The sequence below is a fragment of the Ranitomeya variabilis genome, chromosome 8 (genome assembly GCF_051348905.1).
Source record: "Ranitomeya variabilis isolate aRanVar5 chromosome 8, aRanVar5.hap1, whole genome shotgun sequence".
NCBI lineage: Eukaryota > Metazoa > Chordata > Amphibia > Anura > Dendrobatidae > Ranitomeya > Ranitomeya variabilis.
Genome location: NC_135239.1, coordinates 69982013 through 70004467, shown reverse-complemented (window position 1 = coordinate 70004467; position 22455 = coordinate 69982013). Strand labels below are relative to the sequence as shown.

Sequence of the window (22455 nt, the reverse complement as noted above, 5' to 3'; positions counted from 1 at the left end):
TAAACTTTGCCAGAATGCGCAAGAGACTAATGTAGAATGAGAAAAAAAGCAGCAAAAACACATAAAAAACTAAACAAAACCTGTTTTTTTTTTCCTGCAACTTCTTTACTACCAAGAGAGCAGGTTTTGCTTCAGAAAAAAAACGCAATGTGTGAACATAGCCTTAGTTCTAATGATTGTATACGTGTCTCCCACTAATATGTCTTCATTGCAAATATCATAGGACAGAAAATAATGTATATTACCATAGAAAAAGATAGGAAAATCATTTGTCTAGAACAATCATTAGAATTTCATATCTAGGAAAGAAAGTTATCATGTAGTCTCAGTATAAGTATATAAGGCTCAGTATAAGGCTCCCTTTACAGTTGAGTTGGATACTATTCGGACTTAATGACTATAATGAGAATTCAGACTATGGCTGCTATCAGTTACCAATAGATTCTTCAGTGACCATGTGATTTATTCAGATCTGAGATAGGTTGATAAGGATCCATAGCTTTCACATAGGGAAAAGTTTACACCCCCCCCCACTATCCCCAAATATCACAGCTGGGGTATAACTTTTAGCAATTTCCAATGTCATACCTGCTGTGATAATAAAGCCATGATATAGAGAAGCATGGGACGTTTGGACCATAAAAGTTGACATGGAGATACAAGAAATCATGGAGACATACTGATATTTGCTGCAGGGTGAAATGCTGAGGAAGTGGAAAGGAAACTTGGACTGGTGCAAGAAATAAGAGCGGAGAAGAAGAAGAAGAAGGAGGGGAATGTGGGAGAGGGAAGAGAAGGAACATTGGAAGGAACATCAGGAAGTTTGGCTCCCAGGCAGCAGGAGATGATACAGTGGAGGAGACACCACAAGTAACCACCAGCAGGAGGGAGAAGGCAGGAGCTGCTGCAGGTAGTGGCCGAGGAAGAGTCTGTGGCCCCAGGGTCCCAGCAGCACGGTGACCAGTGAGGAGTGACAGGTGTCAGGTCCCAGTGACCAGTAGCCGCACAGCTGGGCAGGGCTCCGGGCAACCTGTAGCCTGGAGGAGGAGACAAGGCTCAGGACAGGAGCAGCTCTGCTCCCTCTTCTATCAGGATACCCATCGCTGGCTGTCAGTGTCTGCAGGAGCTGCCCTGTCCTCACAGCCGGGTGAGTGCTCTGTACCCCCTGCCCCGCCGGCCTGGGGTGCAACCATCCATCCCTGTCCTCTGCCCACATGTGACTGTATATGTCAGCGCACGGTGTCTGCTGCGCACGGTGTCTGCACTGGGTGTCACCTGGGGGCTTCACCTGCTGTGTCCTCCCGGGCCTGCACTCCTGTGTAGGGGGCCACGCAGCTCCTAGTCATCGCCATGGTGGGTCATGGAATACAGGGAAAATGACAAATGGGCTATAGAAGTGACATCCAATACAGACATGTGTATGGGGGGCTCACACTGAGCAGGGGGCAAACTGCACAAGAAAGTTACATATACAGATTATCTGTGGAGGGGATCGGGGTCATTATTGGAGAGGAACAGCGATGTTCTCTTATCTGGGGCTGATATCTGAATATTATGGCTCTAGTACTGTATGTATCATCTGGTTACTACTGAATTATTGCTAGTATCAAGTTATTTATCTATCGGTAAATATTAATCTATACCTGTCTGCGCATCTATCTACAGTAGCTATCGATTTATTATTATCCATTATCTATTTTTATTATCTACCTATCTCTTAGTCTCATTTATCTATTTATCGGTCATCTATCTATCTAGCATGTAGTATGTATCTAGCTCATATATATCACATATATATATATATGTATCTATTATCTATCTATCTATCTATCTATCTATCTATCTATCTATGTATTATCTATCTATCTATCCCATATCTATCTATCTATAGATCTATCTATCTATCTATCTATCTATCTATCTATCTATCTATCTATTATCTATCTGTCCCATATCTATCTATCTATTATCTATCTATCTATCTATCTATCTATCTATCTATCTCTATATCTATTATCTATCTATCTATCACACACATATATATATCTATTTTCTATCTGTATATCTATCTATGTATTATCTATCCATTATCTATCTATCTATCTCTATATTTATCTATAATCTATCTATCACATACATATATAATGTATCTATTTATCTATCTATCTATCTATCTATCTATCTATCTATCTATCTATCATCTATCTGTCTATCTTATCTGCTTACCTTTTTTCCGCTGTGTATCTATCAGAAAATTGCTCTTATGTAATAAGTTGTTACAACAAAAAGTTCTTTCCAATTGAGTCGTTGTGATCCCTGCACACAGGTGGCTGTGTAGTAATTGTATGGATGGAGCTGGCTCCTAGATGATGGCTGTCTGTTTGTTCCCCTCAGTTTCACAATGCTGGATGGGCTTAAAATGGAGGAAAATATACAGAATGTCATTGACAAGTCGGCGGCTCTGTCTTTATTTGGTGAGTGTGACACCGAGGGGTCCAGGGATTTAGGACTGTGGTCGGGATATAACGGGACCCCCGGCTGTCGGGAGACTCCTGTGTTACCTTTCGTGGCTGAACCTTGGTCATCATCATTCATCTTCCTAATATAATGAATAATAATCAAGACGGTTCATCATGTTCTTACTATTATAATTATTATTATTAGTATTAATAATCATAGTAATAATAACTTGTTTTATATTGGAGCAGTACAGCTCCCACAGTGAGCATACACTCAGGGAATGTCCCGGCCATGGAGGTGGACCGTATTTGATTTATATCAATTGATTACATCAGATTGGAGTCAGATTTCCGTTTGCTGTAATATTCTGTGATCTGATGATGTGTATATCGCTGTAGATGAGCAGATTACAGTACAGATATACAGCACTTACTATCGGCTGTAAATCATTGCAAACAGAAACTTTCTGTTATATTCTGGTGTTAGTGGTAGTAATAATAATGCAGAGCCCAATGGGAGCAGGAGGAAATGTAATAACGAAAACTGACCCCTCAGTGCTGCCTGCCCGGGGGCGACACCGCGATCATCTGCTGCATGAGCGACCGAATCCTGCACCGACAGGAAAAGCGGGGCTCAGAGGAGGCGACGGTATATGTGGGGGCAGATATAGACAGATACATGTGCATCTCTGTGTATATATACATATATATAATCTATACAGAGATACATATGCATCTATCTGTCTATCTCTATCTATATATCTATATATAGATATATATGTATATATGTATATTTACATATATATATATATATATATATATATATATATATATATATATATACATATATATATATATACATACACAAATCTTCTACATAGATGTAGCAGTGTCCAGGTTATCAATGCAGCAGTGCTTACCTAATCATTTATCTAATTTATGTGAAAAATACAGCCAATCTGCAGAAAATGTATGTAATGTGTGTAAATATGTATATATTGTGTGTATATATTATATATACATATATATATATATATATATATATATATATATATATATATATATATATATATATATATATATATAGACACCGATAGGTTTATAGATAGGATTAGGGTATCCATGAATATATTTTAGGCGTAATACATTTTATATACAAGTAATGTATCCCATTTTATGTGTGTATGTCCGAACATAATATACTGAGGATGGATGATAAGTAGATAGAGAGAAAAAAATAGATAAATTTAAATTTAGATAGAAATTAGACAAAGAGATAGATAACAAATAGATAGATATATAGATAGAATTAAAACTGACACTTAAATATCGGATGAATATTATTGAGACGATTTCATAGCATTGGATTTAGATGAATCAGCTGTCTATTTAAATGACTCTCATTTGTTTCTTTCTTTTTAATGATCCATCCATGCACTGTGTGTATAGAGATTTTTATAGCATCACTGCAGAGTTATAATGTTCCTCATAGGGAGGGATTGTTTTATTTGCGGAGAAGGGAAAAGATCGCACCAGGATCGCAGCGACTCTGCAGAACGATTGAGTTTGAATATGTAATAATAATAATAATAATAATAATGTGAAGTGGGCTCTATGGAGCCTTCCTACAGTTCTCTGCTGATATTTGTTCCCAAAGATTGTGCTGTGCTGCGATGATCTGATCTCTGCACCCTGTGCTCCTGGCTCTGGGCACCCGATGTTACTACTTACTATACACTCTATGGACTACAGAAGATTCAGCAATAATAATAATAATAATAATGAGTATCATATATGTAACACTTGTGCACTCTTATATAATGCTAGTTTCTTTTATGGGATGTTATTCAGATCTTCTACCTACCCAAATAAAAGGCTCCTCATTCTATAAAAAAGTATAAATGACCCCACAGGAGATCTCAGAACTGCCATAATGAAGAAAAAACACATTATTAATTGCTGATAACTTGTATTGATGACTCCTGCTGGGCAGTATTATTATATAACTATGATATTGGTATATTTCTATTCTTTAGATGTCTGACTTGTTGGGACTCTGCTGTTTTTGGCAGTTGAATTATTTTCTAGTAATATTTCTGCGCTTAGAGTCTGCCCCTGCCTTCTCTTCTGGCAGGATACCCCTACAGACTATATATTCTCATTCTGGGGGCCACAGTAGTCCCTTATTGAACTTTTGGTGAAGTTATAGGAGCATTGATGTCATTTCCACACACTGTGTCTGCCAGTTATTTCAATAGTTGATTACAGTGGACTTGCATTCAATCAAAATGTATCTAGTATCCACTGATAAAAAAAAGTAAATAAGCAAAGAAAACTTTTTATGTTGGTAAAATTATAGACACATTTTTTTTCTGACATTTTTTTTTAATGAGTAATAGCTAAACAGTTTCTATGTGCCAGCAATGTACAGCAGAGATATAGGTCATTGGAATTAATATGTCTATATATAAATAAGTACACCCTGCATTATAGATACATGATTCTGATATCTATTTACTTAATTGTAAAGTGCTGCGGAATATGTTGGCGCTATATAAATAAAAAAGTATTATTATTATTATTATTTACAGACTATTTACTTCTCACATGTTATAGGGTTATTAAAATAGCAATAATATGACCCCCAGCTCCTGCTCTTCCCCTGTCCCCAGGGTGTTTTAGGATCACTTTAATAGCATCTGTCTGTTTTCTGTGTTCTAGTGATATTGTTATTATTATATTACAGGGCGAGCCCTGGATCAGAAGTGGGTGTGCGAGGGCTGTGAACGTGTCATCTGTGACCGTTTCCTCCTGCGGATCAGTGACAGTCTCTGGCATGAACAGTGTGCTCAGTGCTGTGACTGTAAAGAACCCCTGGAGAGCAGCTGCTTCTACAGAGACAAGAAACTGTACTGCAGGGCTGACTACGAGAAGTAAGTCCGAGACTGAGGCCTCAGCATTGGGTCCTTTATAGATTAGTCATATCAGTTCTGCAGAATGTCTGATGTGTTCACACTATCAGTATTTGGTCAGTATTTTACATCAGTATTTGTAAGCCAAAACCAGGAGTGGGTGATAAATACAGAAGTGGAGCATATGTTTCTGTTATATTTTTCCTCTAATTGTTCCACTCCTGGTTTTGGCTTACACATACTGATATAAAATACTGAACGTGTGAACGTGGCCTTAAGGTCTCATTCAAATGTCAGAGTTTTTCATGTATGCAAGCAATGGTAGCGGTGTTATCAGTGTTTTTCACATATGGATAAATAAATGACTAGCTTTTCCTATCCATTGCAATATTAAATACGGATAGCACATGGATGATACAGAGATTCCATCCTTGTGCTGTCAGTGTTTGTCTCGGACCCATAGACTTGTATTGTTGCTTTTCACTCATGCTGGTAAGAAAAATGGACATACTGAATCTCCATGATTTCTGAATGGACACATGATCGGTGAAAAAAAGCGGACATGTGAATAGCAGCATAGGGTTAAACACGTACGTGAAGCGCGGACATCTGAATGAGGTCTTAAAGGGAATTATCAATAAGTTGTCAAATGTTTATCAGGATAAAACAGAAATGAATGGCTGATAAATCTATGCTAACACATGCTCCTATTCATTTCTTTTATTTATGATATACTTTTTCATCCATAAAAAGATTAAAAAAAACTAAAAAATCCAATATTCAATTCTCCAGTAAATCACAAAGATTAGTCATGTTTGTGTTGGGCATTGACCAATACTATCCATGCAAAATAACAGAATGCAACATTTCTACCAAAAGAGTAAATTAGTTTACTATACAGAAGGAAGCCTGTACGTATGTAATGCACGTTTTCTGTGTCCTCCCTGTGCTGTCCACACAAACTAATGCATAAAAGCAGCCTGGAAACTTTATTTCAGCACATGTGCATATAATGTGTAAGTATCTAATCAGATCGGACACAAAATTGGGTGAGCACCAGCAGGTCGCCATTGCCCAATCCCGATAGCCATGGCAATAGTGTTCATATTGCTGCTGGTAAAGTAAAGGGTGGAATATTGCTGCCAAACTCAATCTAATATATAAAGCTGAATGTGTGTATGTATGTGTGTGTATGTATGTATGTATGTATGTGTGTGTGTGTACGTCCGGGATTGGCATCTGCACCGTCGCAGCTACAGCCACAAAATTTTGCACAGTCACACGTCTGGGCCCCGAGAGCGTCATAGGCTATGTTGTGAGATGAAATTTTAACCCCGAGCATTCCAATTCACCAAACAATTTTGCCCCTATCTACATAATGGGGAAAAAGTGAAAGGAAAAGTGTTGGAGGCAAATTGACAGCCAGGAGGAGATGGCATACAGGTATATACTATATACAAGGGAGATGATATACAGCTATATATTATATACAGGAGGATATGACATACAGGTATATACTATATACAGGGGAGATGATATACACGTATATACTATATACAGGAGGAGATGACATACAGGTATATACTATATACAGGGGAGATGACATACACGTATATACTATATACAGGAGGAGATGGCATACAGGTATATACTATATACAGGGGAGATGATATACAGCTATATATTATATACAGGAGGATATGACATACAGGTATATACTATATACAGGGGAGATGACATACACGTATATACTATATACAGGAGGAGATGACATGCAGCTATATATTATATACAGGAGGAGATGACATACAGGTATATACTATATACAGGGGAGATGACATACAGGTATATACTATATACAGGGGAGATGACATACAGGTATATACTATATACAGGGGAGATGACTTACAGGTATATCTAATATATAAAGCTGAATGTGTGTGTGTATGTATGTATGTGTATGTCCGGGATTGGCATCTGCACCGTCGCAGCTACAGCCACAACATTTTGCACAGTCACACGTCTGGACCCCGAGAGTGTCATAGGCTATGTTGTGAGGTGAAATTTTAACCCCGCACGTTCCAATTCACCAAACAATTTTGCCCCTATCTACATAATGGGGAAAAAGTGAAAGGAAAAGTGTTGGAGGCAAATTGACAGCTGCCAGATATGAACAAGGGGGACTTAAAGATTGAGAGCGATGGCGCCAAAGAGTATATACCGTACAGTTTCTAAGGTGGGGCCCCAACATGGGATACCACACACAGGGATATGAACACACACACAAAATGCGCCACACACTACCACGTGCTTGAACACATATACCACCCTCAGCACACATTTCACCACACATACACCAACCTCGCCACATAAAAGTTGAAACACAAAAGTCGCCGCTCAAAACTCACCACGCGCAAAACTCGCCACATGCAAAACTAGGCTCACGCAAAACTCTCCACACGTGCAAAACTCACCTCATGGAAAACTCGCCACACGTAAAACTTGCACAAGCGGAAAAATTGCCACATGCACAAAAGTTTCAACACATGCAAAAGTTGCCTCACACAAAACTTGCACATACTCAAAACGCACCACACATAAAACTCGCCACGTGCAAAACTCGCCATGCGCAAAACTTGCTGCACACAACTTGCTACACTAAACTGTCACATGCAACTCGACACACAAAAAGTTGCTACACGCATGTCGCCACACGCAACTCAACACACAAAAGTCGCTACATGCATGTCGCCACACGCAACTCAACACGCACAACTTGACACATGAAACTCGCCCTAAAACACACACAAGTGTTGTGAAATTGGATTCTGGGCTCCCCCGGTGGCCACTTGTGGAATTGTACTTGTGTGCATCATCCCCTCTGTTCACCTGCTCCTATCAGGAGTTGGGAGTCGCTATATAACCTTGCTCCTCTGTCAGTTTCATGCCGGTCAACAATGTAATCAGAAGCCTTTCTGTGCATGTTCCTGCTACTAGACAACTCCCAGCTAAGTTGGACTTTTGTCCTTGTGTGTTTTTGCATTTTGTTCCTGTTCACAGCTGCTGTTTCGTTACTGTGTCTGGAAAGCTCTTGTGAGCGGAAATTGCCACTCTGGTGTTATGAGTTAATGCTAGAGTCTTAAAGTAATTTCTGGATGGTGTTTTGATAGGGTTTTCTGCTGACCATGAAAGTGCCCTTTCTGTCTTCTTGCTATCTAGTAAGCGGACCTCGATTTTTGCTAAACCTATTTTCATACTACGTTTGTCATTTCATCTAAAATCACCGCCAATATATGTGGGGGCCTCTGTCTGCCTTTTGGGAAAATTTCTCTAGAGGTGAGCCAGGACTGTCTTTTCCTCTGCTAGGATTAGGTAGTTCTCCGGCTGGCGCTGGGCATCTAGGGATAAAAAAACGTAGGCATGCTACCCGGCCACTTCTAGTTGTGCGGCAGGTTTAGTTCATGGTCAGTATAGTTTCCATCTTCCAAGAGCTAGTTCTCATATATGCTGGGCTATGTTCTCTCGCCATTGAGAATCATGACAGTTTGACCGGCCCAAAAAAAAGGGTTAAATTACTGGCTGAGAAAGGAGAGAAAAAAGAAGTCTGCTACAATTTTTTTTTTTTTTTTTCCTCTAGTTCTGAGTGTGCTCTTAATTGAATCACTTGCTAGTCTGCCTATACTGCAGCCTTCCTCTCTTTCTCTCCTTCTTATCCTTGAATGGCTCTGTGTTCACCTGTTTCAAATGGATCTTCAGAGTGTAGCTACAGGTTTGAATAATCTCGCCACAAAGGTACAAAATTTGCAAGATTTTGTTGTTCATGCACCTATGTCTGAGCCTAGAATTCCTTTGCCTGAATTCTTCTCGGGGAATAGATCTCACTTTCAAAATTTTAAAAATAATTGCAAATTGTTTTTGTCCCTGAAGTCTCGCTCTGCCGGAGACCCTGCACAGCAGGTCAGGATTGTAATTTCCTTGCTCCGGGGCGACCCTCAAGACTGGGCTTTTGCATTGGCACCAGGGGATCCTGCGTTGCTCAATGTGGATGCGTTTTTTCTGGCCTTGGGGTTGCTTTATGAGGAACCTCATTTAGAGCTTCAGGCGGAAAAAGCCTTGATGTCCTTGTCTCAGGGGCAAGATGAAGCTGAAATATACTGCCAAAAATTCTGCAAATGGTCTGTGCTTACTCAGTGGAATGAGTGCGCCCTGGCGGCGATTTTCAGAGAAGGTCTCTCTGATGCCATTAAGGATGTTATGGTGGGGTTCCCTGTGCCTGCGAGTCTGAATGAGTCCATGACGATGGCTATTCAGATCGATAGGCGTCTGCGGGAGCGCAAACCTGTGCACCATTTGGCGGTGTCTACTGAGAAAACGCCAGAAAATATGCAATGTGATAGAATTCTGTCCAGAAGCGAGCGGCAGAATTTTAGACGAAAAAATGGGTTGTGCTTCTATTGTGGTGATTCAACTCATGTTATATCAGCATGCTTTAAGCGTACTAAGAAGCCTGACAAGTCTGTTTCAATTAGCATTTTACAGTCTAAGTTTATTCTATCTGTGACCCTGATTTGTTCTTTGTCATCTATTACCGCGGACGCCTATGTCGACTCTGGCGCTGCTTTGAGTCTTATGGATTGGTCCTTTGCCAAACGCTGTGGGTATGATTTGGAGCCATTGGAGGCTCCGATACCTCTGAAAGGGATTGACTCCACCCCATTGGCTAGTAATAAACCACAATACTGGACACAAGTGACTATGCGTGTTAATCCGGATCACCAGGAGGTTATTCGCTTTCTGGTGCTGTATAATCTACATGATGTTTTGGTGCTGGGATTGCCATGGCTGCAATCTCATAACCCAGTCCTCGACTGGAGAGCTATGTCTGTGTTAAGCTGGGGATGTAAAGGAACTCATGGGGACGTACCTTTGGTTTCCATTTCATCATCTATTCCCTCTGAGATTCCTGAATTCTTGTCTGACTTTCGTGACGTTTTTGAAGAACCCAAGGTTGGTTCACTACCTCCGCACCGGGAGTGCGATTGTGCCATAGACTTGATCCCGGGTAGTAAATACCCTAAGGGTCGTTTATTTAATCTGTCTGTGCCTGAACACGCGGCTATGCGAGAATATATAAAGGAGTCCTTGGAAAAGGGACATATTCGTCCTTCGTCATCTCCCTTAGGAGCCGGTTTTTTCTTTGTGTCTAAGAAAGACGGCTCTTTGAGGCCGTGTATTGATTATCGACTTTTGAATAAAATCACGGTTAAATATCAATATCCGTTACCACTGCTTACTGATTTGTTTGCTCGTATAAAGGGGGCCAAGTGGTTCTCTAAGATTGATCTCCGTGGGGCGTATAATTTGGTGCAAATCAAGCAGGGGGATGAGTGGAAAACCGCATTTAATACGCCCGAGGGCCATTTTGAGTATTTGGTGATGCCTTTTGGTCTTTCAAATGCCCCTTCAGTCTTCCAGTCCTTTATGCATGACATTTTCCGCGATTATTTGGACAAATTTATGATTGTGTATCTGGATGATATTCTGATTTTTTCGGATGACTGGGACTCTCATGTCCAGCAGGTCAGGAGGGTTTTTCAGGTTTTGCGGTCTAATTCCTTGTGTGTGAAGGGTTCTAAGTGTGTTTTTGGGGTTCAAAAGATTTCCTTCTTGGGATACATTTTTTCCCCCTCTTCCATCGAGATGGATCCTGTCAAGGTTCAGGCTATTGGTGATTGGACGCAACCCTCTTCTCTTAAGAGTCTTCAGAAATTTTTGGGCTTTGCTAACTTTTATCGTCGATTTATTGCTGGTTTTTCTGATGTTGTAAAACCATTGACTGATTTGACTAAGAAGGGTGCTGATGTTGCTGATTGGTCCCCTGATGCTGTGGAGGCCTTTCGGGAGCTCAAGCGCCGCTTTTCTTCCGCCCCAGTGTTGCGTCAGCCTGATGTTGCTCTTCCTTTTCAGGTTGAGGTCGACGCTTCTGAAATCGGAGCTGGGGCGGTGTTGTCGCAGAGAAGTTCCGACTGCTCCGTGATGAGACCTTGTGCTTTTTTTTCCCGTAAATTTTCGCCCGCCGAGCGGAATTATGATATTGGGAATCGGGAGCTTTTGGCCATGAAGTGGGCTTTTGAGGAGTGGCGTCACTGGCTTGAGGGGGCCAGACATCAGGTGGTGGTATTGACTGACCACAAAAATTTAATTTACCTTGAGTCTGCCAGGCGCCTGAATCCTAGACAGGCGCGCTGGTCGTTGTTTTTCTCTCGGTTTAATTTTGTGGTGTCTTACCTACCGGGTTCTAAGAATGTTAAGGCGGATGCCCTTTCTAGGAGTTTTGAGCCTGACTCCCCTGGTAATTCTGAGCCCACAGGTATCCTTAAAGATGGAGTGATATTGTCTGCCGTTTCTCCAGACCTGCAGCGGGCCTTGCAGGAGTTTCAGGCGGATAGACCTGATCGTTGCCCACCTGGTAGACTGTTTGTTCCTGATGATTGGACCAGTAGAGTCATCTCTGAGGTTCATTCTTCTGCGTTGGCAGGTCATCCTGGAATCTTTGGTACCAGGGATTTGGTGGCAAGGTCCTTCTGGTGGCCTTCCCTGTCACGAGATGTGCGAGGCTTTGTGCAGTCTTGTGATGTTTGTGCTCGGGCCAAGCCTTGTTGTTCTCGGGCTAGTGGATTGTTGTTACCCTTGCCTATCCCGAAGAGGCCTTGGACGCACATCTCGATGGATTTTATTTCGGATCTGCCTGTTTCTCATAAGATGTCTGTCATCTGGGTGGTGTGTGACCGTTTCTCTAAGATGGTCCATCTGGTTCCCTTGCCTAAGTTGCCTTCTTCTTCCGAGTTGGTTCCTCTGTTTTTTCAAAATGTTGTTCGTTTGCATGGTATTCCGGAGAATATCGTTTCTGACAGAGGGACCCAATTCGTGTCCAGATTTTGGCGGGCATTCTGTGCTAGGATGGGCATAGATTTGTCTTTTTCGTCTGCTTTCCATCCTCAGACTAATGGCCAGACCGAGCGGACTAATCAGACCTTGGAGACATATTTGAGGTGTTTTGTGTCTGCGGATCAGGATGATTGGGTTGCTTTTTTGCCTTTGGCGGAGTTCGCCCTCAATAATCGGGCCAGCTCTGCCACCTTGGTGTCCCCGTTTTTCTGTAATTCGGGGTTTCATCCTCGATTTTCCTCCGGTCAAGTGGAATCTTCGGATTGTCCTGGAGTGGATGCTGTGGTGGAGAGGTTGCATCAGATTTGGGGGCAGGTGGTGGACAATTTGAAGTTGTCCCAGGAGAAGACTCAGCTTTTTGCCAACCGCCGTCGTCGTGTTGGTCCTCGGCTTTGTGTTGGGGACTTGGTGTGGTTGTCTTCTCGTTTTGTCCCTATGAGGGTTTCTTCTCCTAAGTTTAAGCCTCGGTTCATCGGCCCGTACAAGATATTGGAGATTCTTAACCCTGTGTCCTTCCGTTTGGACCTCCCTGCATCTTTTTCTATTCATAATGTTTTTCATCGGTCATTATTGCGCAGGTATGAGGTACCGGTTGTGCCTTCCGTTGAGCCTCCTGCTCCGGTGTTGGTTGAGGGTGAGTTGGAGTACGTTGTGGAAAAGATCTTGGACTCTCGTGTTTCCAGACGGAAGCTCCAGTATCTGGTCAAATGGAAGGGATACGGTCAGGAGGATAATTCTTGGGTCACTGCCTCTGATGTTCATGCCTCCGATCTTGTCCGTGCCTTTCATAGGGCTCATCCTGATCGCCCTGGTGGTTCTGGTGAGGGTTCGGTGCCCCCTCCTTGAGGGGGGGGTACTGTTGTGAAATTGGATTCTGGGCTCCCCCGGTGGCCACTTGTGGAATTGTACTTGTGTGCATCATCCCCTCTGTTCACCTGCTCCTATCAGGAGTTGGGAGTCGCTATATAACCTTGCTCCTCTGTCAGTTTCATGCCGGTCAACAATGTAATCAGAAGCCTTTCTGTGCATGTTCCTGCTACTAGACAACTCCCAGCTAAGTTGGACTTTTGTCCTTGTGTGTTTTTGCATTTTGTTCCTGTTCACAGCTGCTGTTTCGTTACTGTGTCTGGAAAGCTCTTGTGAGCGGAAATTGCCACTCTGGTGTTATGAGTTAATGCTAGAGTCTTAAAGTAATTTCTGGATGGTGTTTTGATAGGGTTTTCTGCTGACCATGAAAGTGCCCTTTCTGTCTTCTTGCTATCTAGTAAGCGGACCTCGATTTTTGCTAAACCTATTTTCATACTACGTTTGTCATTTCATCTAAAATCACCGCCAATATATGTGGGGGCCTCTGTCTGCCTTTTGGGAAAATTTCTCTAGAGGTGAGCCAGGACTGTCTTTTCCTCTGCTAGGATTAGGTAGTTCTCCAGCTGGCGCTGGGCATCTAGGGATAAAAAAACGTAGGCATGCTACCCGGCCACTTCTAGTTGTGCGGCAGGTTTAGTTCATGGTCAGTATAGTTTCCATCTTCCAAGAGCTAGTTCTCATATATGCTGGGCTATGTTCTCTCGCCATTGAGAATCATGACACACAAGTCTGGTATTATCCTTCAAAAACAAAAATCTGATTAATAAGCAGACAAACTACAAGAGCAACAACTGTACCATATAGGAAATCCGGCAGCTGTCAGTCACATGACCAGTCTATTATGTGTATGTGTGAGCTAATATATACTGCCAGGGGGTGGGCTTACTGTTGGCTGGGGATTTATCAGGCTGCCAATTTAGCTTACAAATACTGAGGTAAAAATACTGACCAAATAACGTGTGAACGTGGTCTAATACAGGAGGAGATGACACACAGGTATATACTATATACAGGGGAGATGACACACACATATATACTATATACAGGAGGAGATGACACACAGGTATATACTATATACAGGGGAGATGACACACACATATATACTATATACAGGGGAGATGACACACAGGTATATACTATATACAGGAGGAGATGACACACACATATATACTATATACAGGGGAGATGACTCACAGGTATATACTATATACAGGAGGAGATGACATACAGGTATATACTATATACAGGAGGAGATGACATACAGGTACATACTATATACAGGAGGAGATGACATACAGGTACATACTATATACAGGGGAGATGACACACAGATGTATACTATATAACTATATATAGGAGGAGATGACACACAGGTATATACTATATACAGGAGGAGATGACACACAGGTATATACTATATACAGGAGCAGATGACACACAGGTATATACTATATACAGGAGGAGATGACACACAGATATATACTATACACAGGAGCAGATGACACACAGGTATATACTATATACAGGAGGAGATGACACACAGGTATATACTATATACAGGAGGAGATGACATACAGGTACATACTATATACAGGAGGAGATGACACACAGGTATATACTATATACAGGAGCAGATGACACACAGGTATATACTATATACAGGAGGAGATGACTTACAGGTATATACTATATACAGGAGGAGATGACACACGTATATATTATATACAAGAGGAGATGACATACAGGTATATACTATATAAAAGAGGAGATGACACATAGGTATATAGAGGAGGAGATGACATACAGCAGGTATATACTATATACAGGGGAGATGACATACAGGTATATACTATATACAGGAGATGACATACAGGTATATACTATATATAGGAGGAGATGACATACAGGTATATACTATATACAGGAGGAGATGACACATAGGTATATAAATATACAGGAAGAGATGACATACAGCAGGTATATACTATTTACAGGGGATATGACATACAGGTATATACTATATACAGGAGATGACATACAGGTGTATACTATATATAAGGGAGATGACAAACATGTATATACTGAGGGGAAAATGAGAGGTGTGAGGTGAAAATGAGGGGTGTGAGGTGAAAATGAAAAGGTGTGAGTGCAAAATGAGAGGAGTGAGGGAAAATAGTGGAGTGATCGGAAAATGACAGATGTGAGGTCGAAATGACAAGTGTTAGGGGGGAATGAGAGGAGTGAGGGTGAATGAGAGGAGTGAGGGGGAAAAATAAGAGGAGTGAGGGGGAAAATGAGAGGTGTAAGGGAGAAAATGAGAGATGTGAGGGGGAAAATGAGAGGCGTGATGGGAAAATAAGAGAAGTGAGGTGCTATAACTAATCACAGATATTTACTATGCCCAGGCAACGCCGGGCTCTTCAGCTAGTGTAGTTTATAAAAAAAGTATTAGGGTATGTTCACACTGGGCATTTTTGCTGCTTTTTTAATGCTAATTTTCAGCTTTATTTTACAGTACCAGCAAAGCCTATGAGATTTCAGAAATCTCATACACACACATTGATTTTTTTTGTCATCAGGATTTTGTGCTTTGCTGCTTTTTTTGGACATAGAGCATGTCACTTCTTTCACAGTTTTTGCAGCATTTTTCACCCATTGGCTTCAATGGGTGTTGAAAAAACGTAGCAAAAACGCAGCAAAAACACAGGTATCATTATTTGCAGTCTTTTTTCTACAGAAAAGTCATGGACATTAGCATGGACAAAGAGACACAAGTTAGCCAAAAAAATGCACCCAAAACCGCAACAAAACGCACCAAAAATGCACCTAAGGCTGCCGTCGCACTATCAGTATTTGGTCAGTATTTTACATCAGTATTTGTAAGCCAAAACCAGGAGTGGGTGATAAATCCAGAAGTGGAGCATATGTTTCTATTATACTTTTCCTCTATTTGTTCCACTCCTGGTTTTGGCTTACAAATACTGATGTAAAATACTGACCAAATACTGCTAGTGTGACGGCAGCCTAAACCTGAGTTTTTGCCACAGCTTCTTTCCTGCCAAGAAATAAGATTTTGCTGCAGAAAAAAGCAGCAAAAACGCCCAGTGTGAACATACCCTTAGTTTGGTCTCTGGCAGTTCCTTAAATGTTGGTATATTAGTATACACTAATATTGGGTGTACTATAAGTTCCCATTAAAAGGTACAGTAGTGTAATTTGTTATTAAATAAGTTATGTAAAAGTGGGCATTACTACTACCTTAAAATTGTATTTCTTTACTTCTTATTAATTAATATATTACTGGTCATCGTGGAGGATTAATTCTCACAAAAATATAGTTTATCTTAAAATGACAAAGTTGTAGATGTAGAAAGATATCCGGATACGGAAAAGTGGAACTCAACAGCAATACAACTTCAATGGCTTCTGTTGTGTTATATGTTAAAGGGGTTATCCTGGACTATTTGTATTTTCTCTTGCTATGGGCCTAATAACTACTAACTACCTGCCTGTTGTGCCTGGCACCAGTCTTTACTGGCACAGAGTGGTCACAGACTGCTTCTGCCAGAGATCCAGCAGCTTCCGCTGATGTCATGTTGACAGGACAGGGTCTTCTTTTCTGCTCTGTAGACAGGACATGGCTGCCAAAGTGATGGTGATTGACAGCTGCCTAACTCCGGGGACTTGACTGCCAATCAGCATAACATCGGCTGTCATGTCCAATCGACAGAGCAGCCTGGAAGAAGATCTTCCTGTTGATGTAGAGCAGCTGAATCGCCAGCAGGAGCGGTCAGTGATCACTCTGAGCCGGCACCGGCTAGAACAGGCAGATAGTTGCCTCTGTTAGCAGCTACCAGACTGTTAGTATTTAGGACTATAGTAAAAAAAAAAGTTCTGGACTATCCATTTAAAGGGTTCATCCAGTGAAAATAAGTTATCACTTATCCGCAGGATATGTGACTACTTGCTGATTGTAGATATCCAACTGCTGCGACCTGCACTGATGGAAGAACAAGGAATTTTTATCCACGACATAGAATTTTATCCCTGTTACAAAATGTAACAGCAAGCCAGACGCTCGACCACTGCAGCATTTATTCTTTGCAGGGCTGCTGGAAAGACCCGAATACAGGGCTCGGCAGCCCAGTAGGGAATGAATGGAGCTGCTGTCAAACATGTACACGGCTGCTCCATTCTATTGGGGATAAACGTTACCCCTTCTGCCGATCGGTGCGGGTCCCAGCAGTAAGAACTCCACGATCAACAAGTTATTACCGATCTTCTGGACAGATGATATCTTGTTTTCTCCAGACAACCCGTTTAACGTTTGGCATTGCCACTTATTTCTTGTACATGCTTGTTCGTCTGACCAATGGTGGTTTTGTGCCTCTAATATGGGAGAAACATTGGAGGTAAACTAATGGCAGTTTTCTAGGGGATCATTCCCGGTATCAGGTGCATTGATGGTCGTGCTGGACTGGTCCTGGAGCTGGATCATAAAATGTTGCATGGAAGCCTATGACAATTTTGTTGTCAACTGTGGTCAGACACAACTGGTTTATGGGAACCAACCCTAAGAGTCTACGCCATGTCTCTTACTGTGGACTAATATAGTTATAATTTTGTTTAAATGGCCATTTTTTATTTAAGCCATTTGGAAGATATAATAGATAAATAAAAGACATAAAAATCTGATACGTAAAGGAGACCCATCAGTTCGACTGACATGTCTATCTCATTAAGTATGTGTATTCTTCATGAAATAACAATTCCAGATCTTCTTTTATTAGAAATCTACATTGTGTAGTTGCTCTGTTAGTCCTCCATAAAATTTACAAATAAATTGACAACTAGGGGTTTTTAGTTGGGGGTTTCCTTTCCCTCTCTACACACAGTGATACTGTCCTAAGCTGTGACAGGCTTCCGCCATCAGTGCAGCCATTTTTTAGTGGTTGTATTATTATATTTCATTTTTTACAACACATCCAAGTACTGTGCACTTCTCAGCACTACTGTACCTGGCTGCACTCCATGACCTGATCTGTCCAAGGTACTGAATGGATTGATGAGCCATACTATATACAGTAATGAGCTCCTCTCTATAGGACACATTACGACACCGAGTAGTCCAAGGGGAAAAAACTGATTTCATGTTTGTTAGGGTAGGTTTACACAACCGCGTTCTCCACATCCGAGAAAAACAATCTGATCATTCTGAGCATTCTGATCAGACTTTGATCAGAGTGGCATCAGACGTGGAGAGAAGAAAAAAGTTTCTCCACCTTCTTCATTTTGTCAGTCCAAGAAAATCGGATGGCAATCGAATGCATGGACCCATAGACTGGCATTGACAATTTTGATCTGACACTCGGATTCAAATCCGACTTGTCTCCAATTTTTTTCTGCTTCCACTCAGTCCAAGGAAAAAAATCAGACTTGTGCCCAGCCCCATAGCATATCATAGGTACGAATGCTATCTGTGAACACCGCTGATATCACTCGTCCAAGAACGGTTGTGTGCACAAACCCTTACTATGATGTTACTGCAGAATTACAATTATTGATGTCAGTGTCTCCATTATTAAATCACATGGCAGGAGTAGAGTATCAATTCCTAAAAAGTGATGAGGTTTCTGAGGTTTAGAAGCTCATAGACTTTGGGTTTTGACTAATTCAGATACAGATATAACTGAGTAATTATCCTTCTTTTTAATAATGCAGTAGCACAATGTTTTGTAGGTTGTTATTAGATATATATGTTTTATTTCATTTTCTTGGTCTTTATATGGTGGCTATGCACCCATTGGAATGGATATCTTTTCTAACCATATATTTAGGGGGTGATTCATTAAAGGGAATATGTCACCACATTTGACCTATCTAAGCTATTAACATGGGCTTACAGGTTATAGATGGCTGAAAACAGTCCTCCCTGTGTGTCTCATATCAGATTCTTTTGTTGTGGAGAAATCATCTTTTATTACTTTATATATACTTTATATAAGTGACCTCTTCCATTCTACGGGGCGGAGGGTGTCCGGAGATAACTCGGCCTCCAGAGATTATGTTACATGAAGGGGTGTTACCAGTGTGATGGCCGCTCTCTGCTATCCTGATCTACCTGCAGAGAGACTTCCTGTAAAATAATCTCTGGAGGCAGAGTTATCTTCCAGATAGCGTCCTCCCCATAGCCTGGGAGAGGTCATATTCATGTAAGAAAAAAGTGGATTTCTGTAGAATAAGACATCAGATTGCAGATATTAAGGTATCATTTATTCAGCTTCCTATGACCTGCATGCCCATATAGATGGCTTAGGAGGGTTGAACCTACTGATTGTTACCCTACAAGGTGCTTTAAGCGAGAAATCTGGTGTAAACACATGAATAAATCAGTGTTTTTGCTCAAAAATATTACGACTTTTGGTGTTTATGCGGGAGTCTCGACCAGCCTCAGCAATATGGGTATAGCATGGGTATGGCATAGGTGGGACTGTCCATGGTCACATCCGTCTGTTAAAATCATCAAAAAGTGGCATAACTAACTCCATAAATGTACGTCATCCCCGGGTACAGACTATCCTGATTCATTAAGATGTTTTATGAACCAGGTTAGTGTACTCCAGCGAGTGTTTCATTAAAGGGACACTGTCACCTGAATTTGGAGGGAACAATCTTTAGACCTAGGGGCGGGGTTTTTGGGTGTTTGATTCACCCTTTCCTTACCCGCCGGCTGCATGCTGGCTGCAATATTGGATTGAAGTTCATTCTCTGTCCTCCGTAGTACATGCCTGCACGAGGCAAGATTGCCTTGTGCAGGCATGTACTACGGAGGACAGAGAATGAACTTCAATCCAATATTGCAGCCAGCATGCAGCCGGCGGGTAAGGAAAGGGTGCATCAAACACCCGAAAACCCCGCCCCTAGGTCTAAAGATTGTTCCCTCCAAATTCCGGTGACAGTGTCCCTTTAAGACTGACGTGCATTATGCTAGGCTTAATGAATCGCCCTGACTGTGTTGAACACAACCACGATTCACCAAAGCTTTTACTCCAAAAAGGTGTTGTAAAAGCTTTGAGAACTCGCAATATGTTGCCACAACTTGGAGTTGTGCCAAAAATATGCTACTTTTGGCATTTTAAGGCACATTTCTTCTAGCTCCGTTGAAAAGATAGGAGCTAGGGTGAGACGGGTGCGTGGAATTGGCGTGACGCCACGGCTCATCTTATTCAAAACTGGGGTAAGATTTCTGTCTTATAGTGCGCAGGCACATGGCACTCATTAGAGGCTTCACTTTCATGAAGAGATGTGTGTCTCTTCATGAATCAGACATGTCTGACTCCAACACATCCCCTCATCAAGACTGGCAAAAAGTTTGCCAGTCTCGATGAATCAGGGCCATAGTTGTAGCTAGATGTGCCTTCACTGTGGGAAAGGCTTTAGGATGATTCCTTTGCCTTATATGTAAAACACGTGCAAAGCAGCGTGATTTGTTGGCGATTACTCTGATACTCAGCACCGTGGGCACATGCCACATAAGCCTCCCTAGGCATACATCTGGTTGACCAAATAATGTGAAATAATCACTTCCATCTATTTTGTATTCATAGAGGTTTACTATGAATACTTTGCATGAGGGACAATATGGTATCCAACTTGTAGGTTTGCAGGGTGCACCATATGTTCTCTGTCAGCTAGTTTTACTTCAATTCAATCATGTTTGTCTGGATTGGGGCCTCTTAAAGGGGTTTTCCCATGAATAAAGCTAATTTTAATCAATAAATCTTTGAATAATAATATGTTCCCCAATTAGATGTGTTTATATAAAATATTCCTGTGCTGAGATAATCTTATAAATGTGCCCCTGCGTGTACTGTGTAATGGATGTGTCTGACTCTACAGGAACATGGTCTGATGAAACCACGTCTCCGGGGCAGGGGAGGAAGCAAAAGACCATACAGATATTACAGCACGGGATCACAGATCATTCTTTCTGTGAGGTAAAACCTGTTTAAAAACAGGCAAGGAAATGTTTTACCTCACAGAAAGAATCAGCTATGATCCCCTGCTGTAATGTATGTATACTCTTTTGTGTCCCCCTGCCCAGGAGATGTGGTATGATCAGACCATATTCCTGTATGGTCAGATACGGCCATTACACAGTACACAGCAGGGACACAGGTTTTACCTCACAAAAAGATTCAGCTGCAATCCCGTTCTATAATGTCTGTACATTTTGTTTTAACACATCCAATTGTGAAACATATTTTTATTCCAATATCTATTAAATAAAATGTTGATTAAAAGTAACTTTATTTGTGAAAAAACCCTTTTAAGTACACTATGATTTCTTGAATTTTTAATGTCAGATTTTTTTTATACACTTTTATACACTTCTTTTCATGCATATTTTTTGTTTTGAGAAGCCAATGGAGACACTTATAAAACGACACAGGTAGAGAATGTTGTGTTTGGGGAAAAATACAGGCGCCCAAAAAATGCATAAAAAGTATGACGAAATGACACAAAAAGTGTGGCTGGTATTGTATTTTATATTCTGCTGATGACTTACAACCAATTTCTAGTTGCAGAGAAAAAACAGCAAAAGTGGCAGAAAAAATGCAAAAAAACGTATATAAAAAGAGGCTTGGAGCCCCTCAGTAATTTTAGTCATGCAGTATAGCCTTAAGAGGAGAAGACACTGATGGGTATACTGTAGATCCTGCTCCTCATAGTAATATAAGTGTATTCATAATAGTAGAGATAGTACAAGATAAAGCAAAATACACAAGCCACTATGTGAATGACCAAGAATATATACGTTCCCAGTGGTAAATCTATCTTTCTCAGCTCTGCTTTGTTTGAAGACATGTGGAATTTATTTCCCTTTTGCCCAAATATACGTAGAGATGGTTCTGTATTTGTTGGTTCAGTACTTAGTGACGATGTTGAACATTTCTAGAAGGACTTTTCTTCTCCTCTACAGATAGTTTTGCTTAAGGGGTTAATTAGCTCTTTGAACCTGCTGCTTTCTACACTCTGAGGGATCACCGAAGCTATTTCTGGAATGTCCGAGTGGGCCGTAATAAGAAGACCCCGCTGGGTGTCAGCCCTGTGGCTACAACCTTTGCCATCCTCACAATCCCTGGGCAAAAAAAACCACTGTCTCTGGCCACTTTCCTCACCTCTTTTGAATTAAAAGGTGAAAACAAATTTCAAGTTTTTTCATTGGTGATGTAAAAAAAATATATAAATCAAATATATGATAAGAC

General features: G+C 41.2%; 1 protein-coding gene across 2 annotated transcripts in view; it reads left to right on the top strand.

Annotated features, from left to right (window-relative positions):
• Window positions 1–839: 839 nt before the first annotated feature.
• LMX1A (LIM homeobox transcription factor 1 alpha) overlaps window positions 840–22455 on the top strand; it is a 191514-nt gene continuing 169898 nt past the window's right edge. The window contains exons 1-3 of one of the 2 annotated variants that reach the window (XM_077278323.1): window positions 840–1147; window positions 2395–2474; window positions 5206–5392. In XM_077278323.1, the coding sequence (XP_077134438.1) occupies window positions 2402–2474; window positions 5206–5392 (260 nt within the window). In that variant the 5' untranslated portion in view covers window positions 840–1147; window positions 2395–2401. The remainder of the gene's footprint in view (window positions 1148–2394; window positions 2475–5205; window positions 5393–22455) is intronic. The other variant, XM_077278324.1, reaches the window with a different exon arrangement.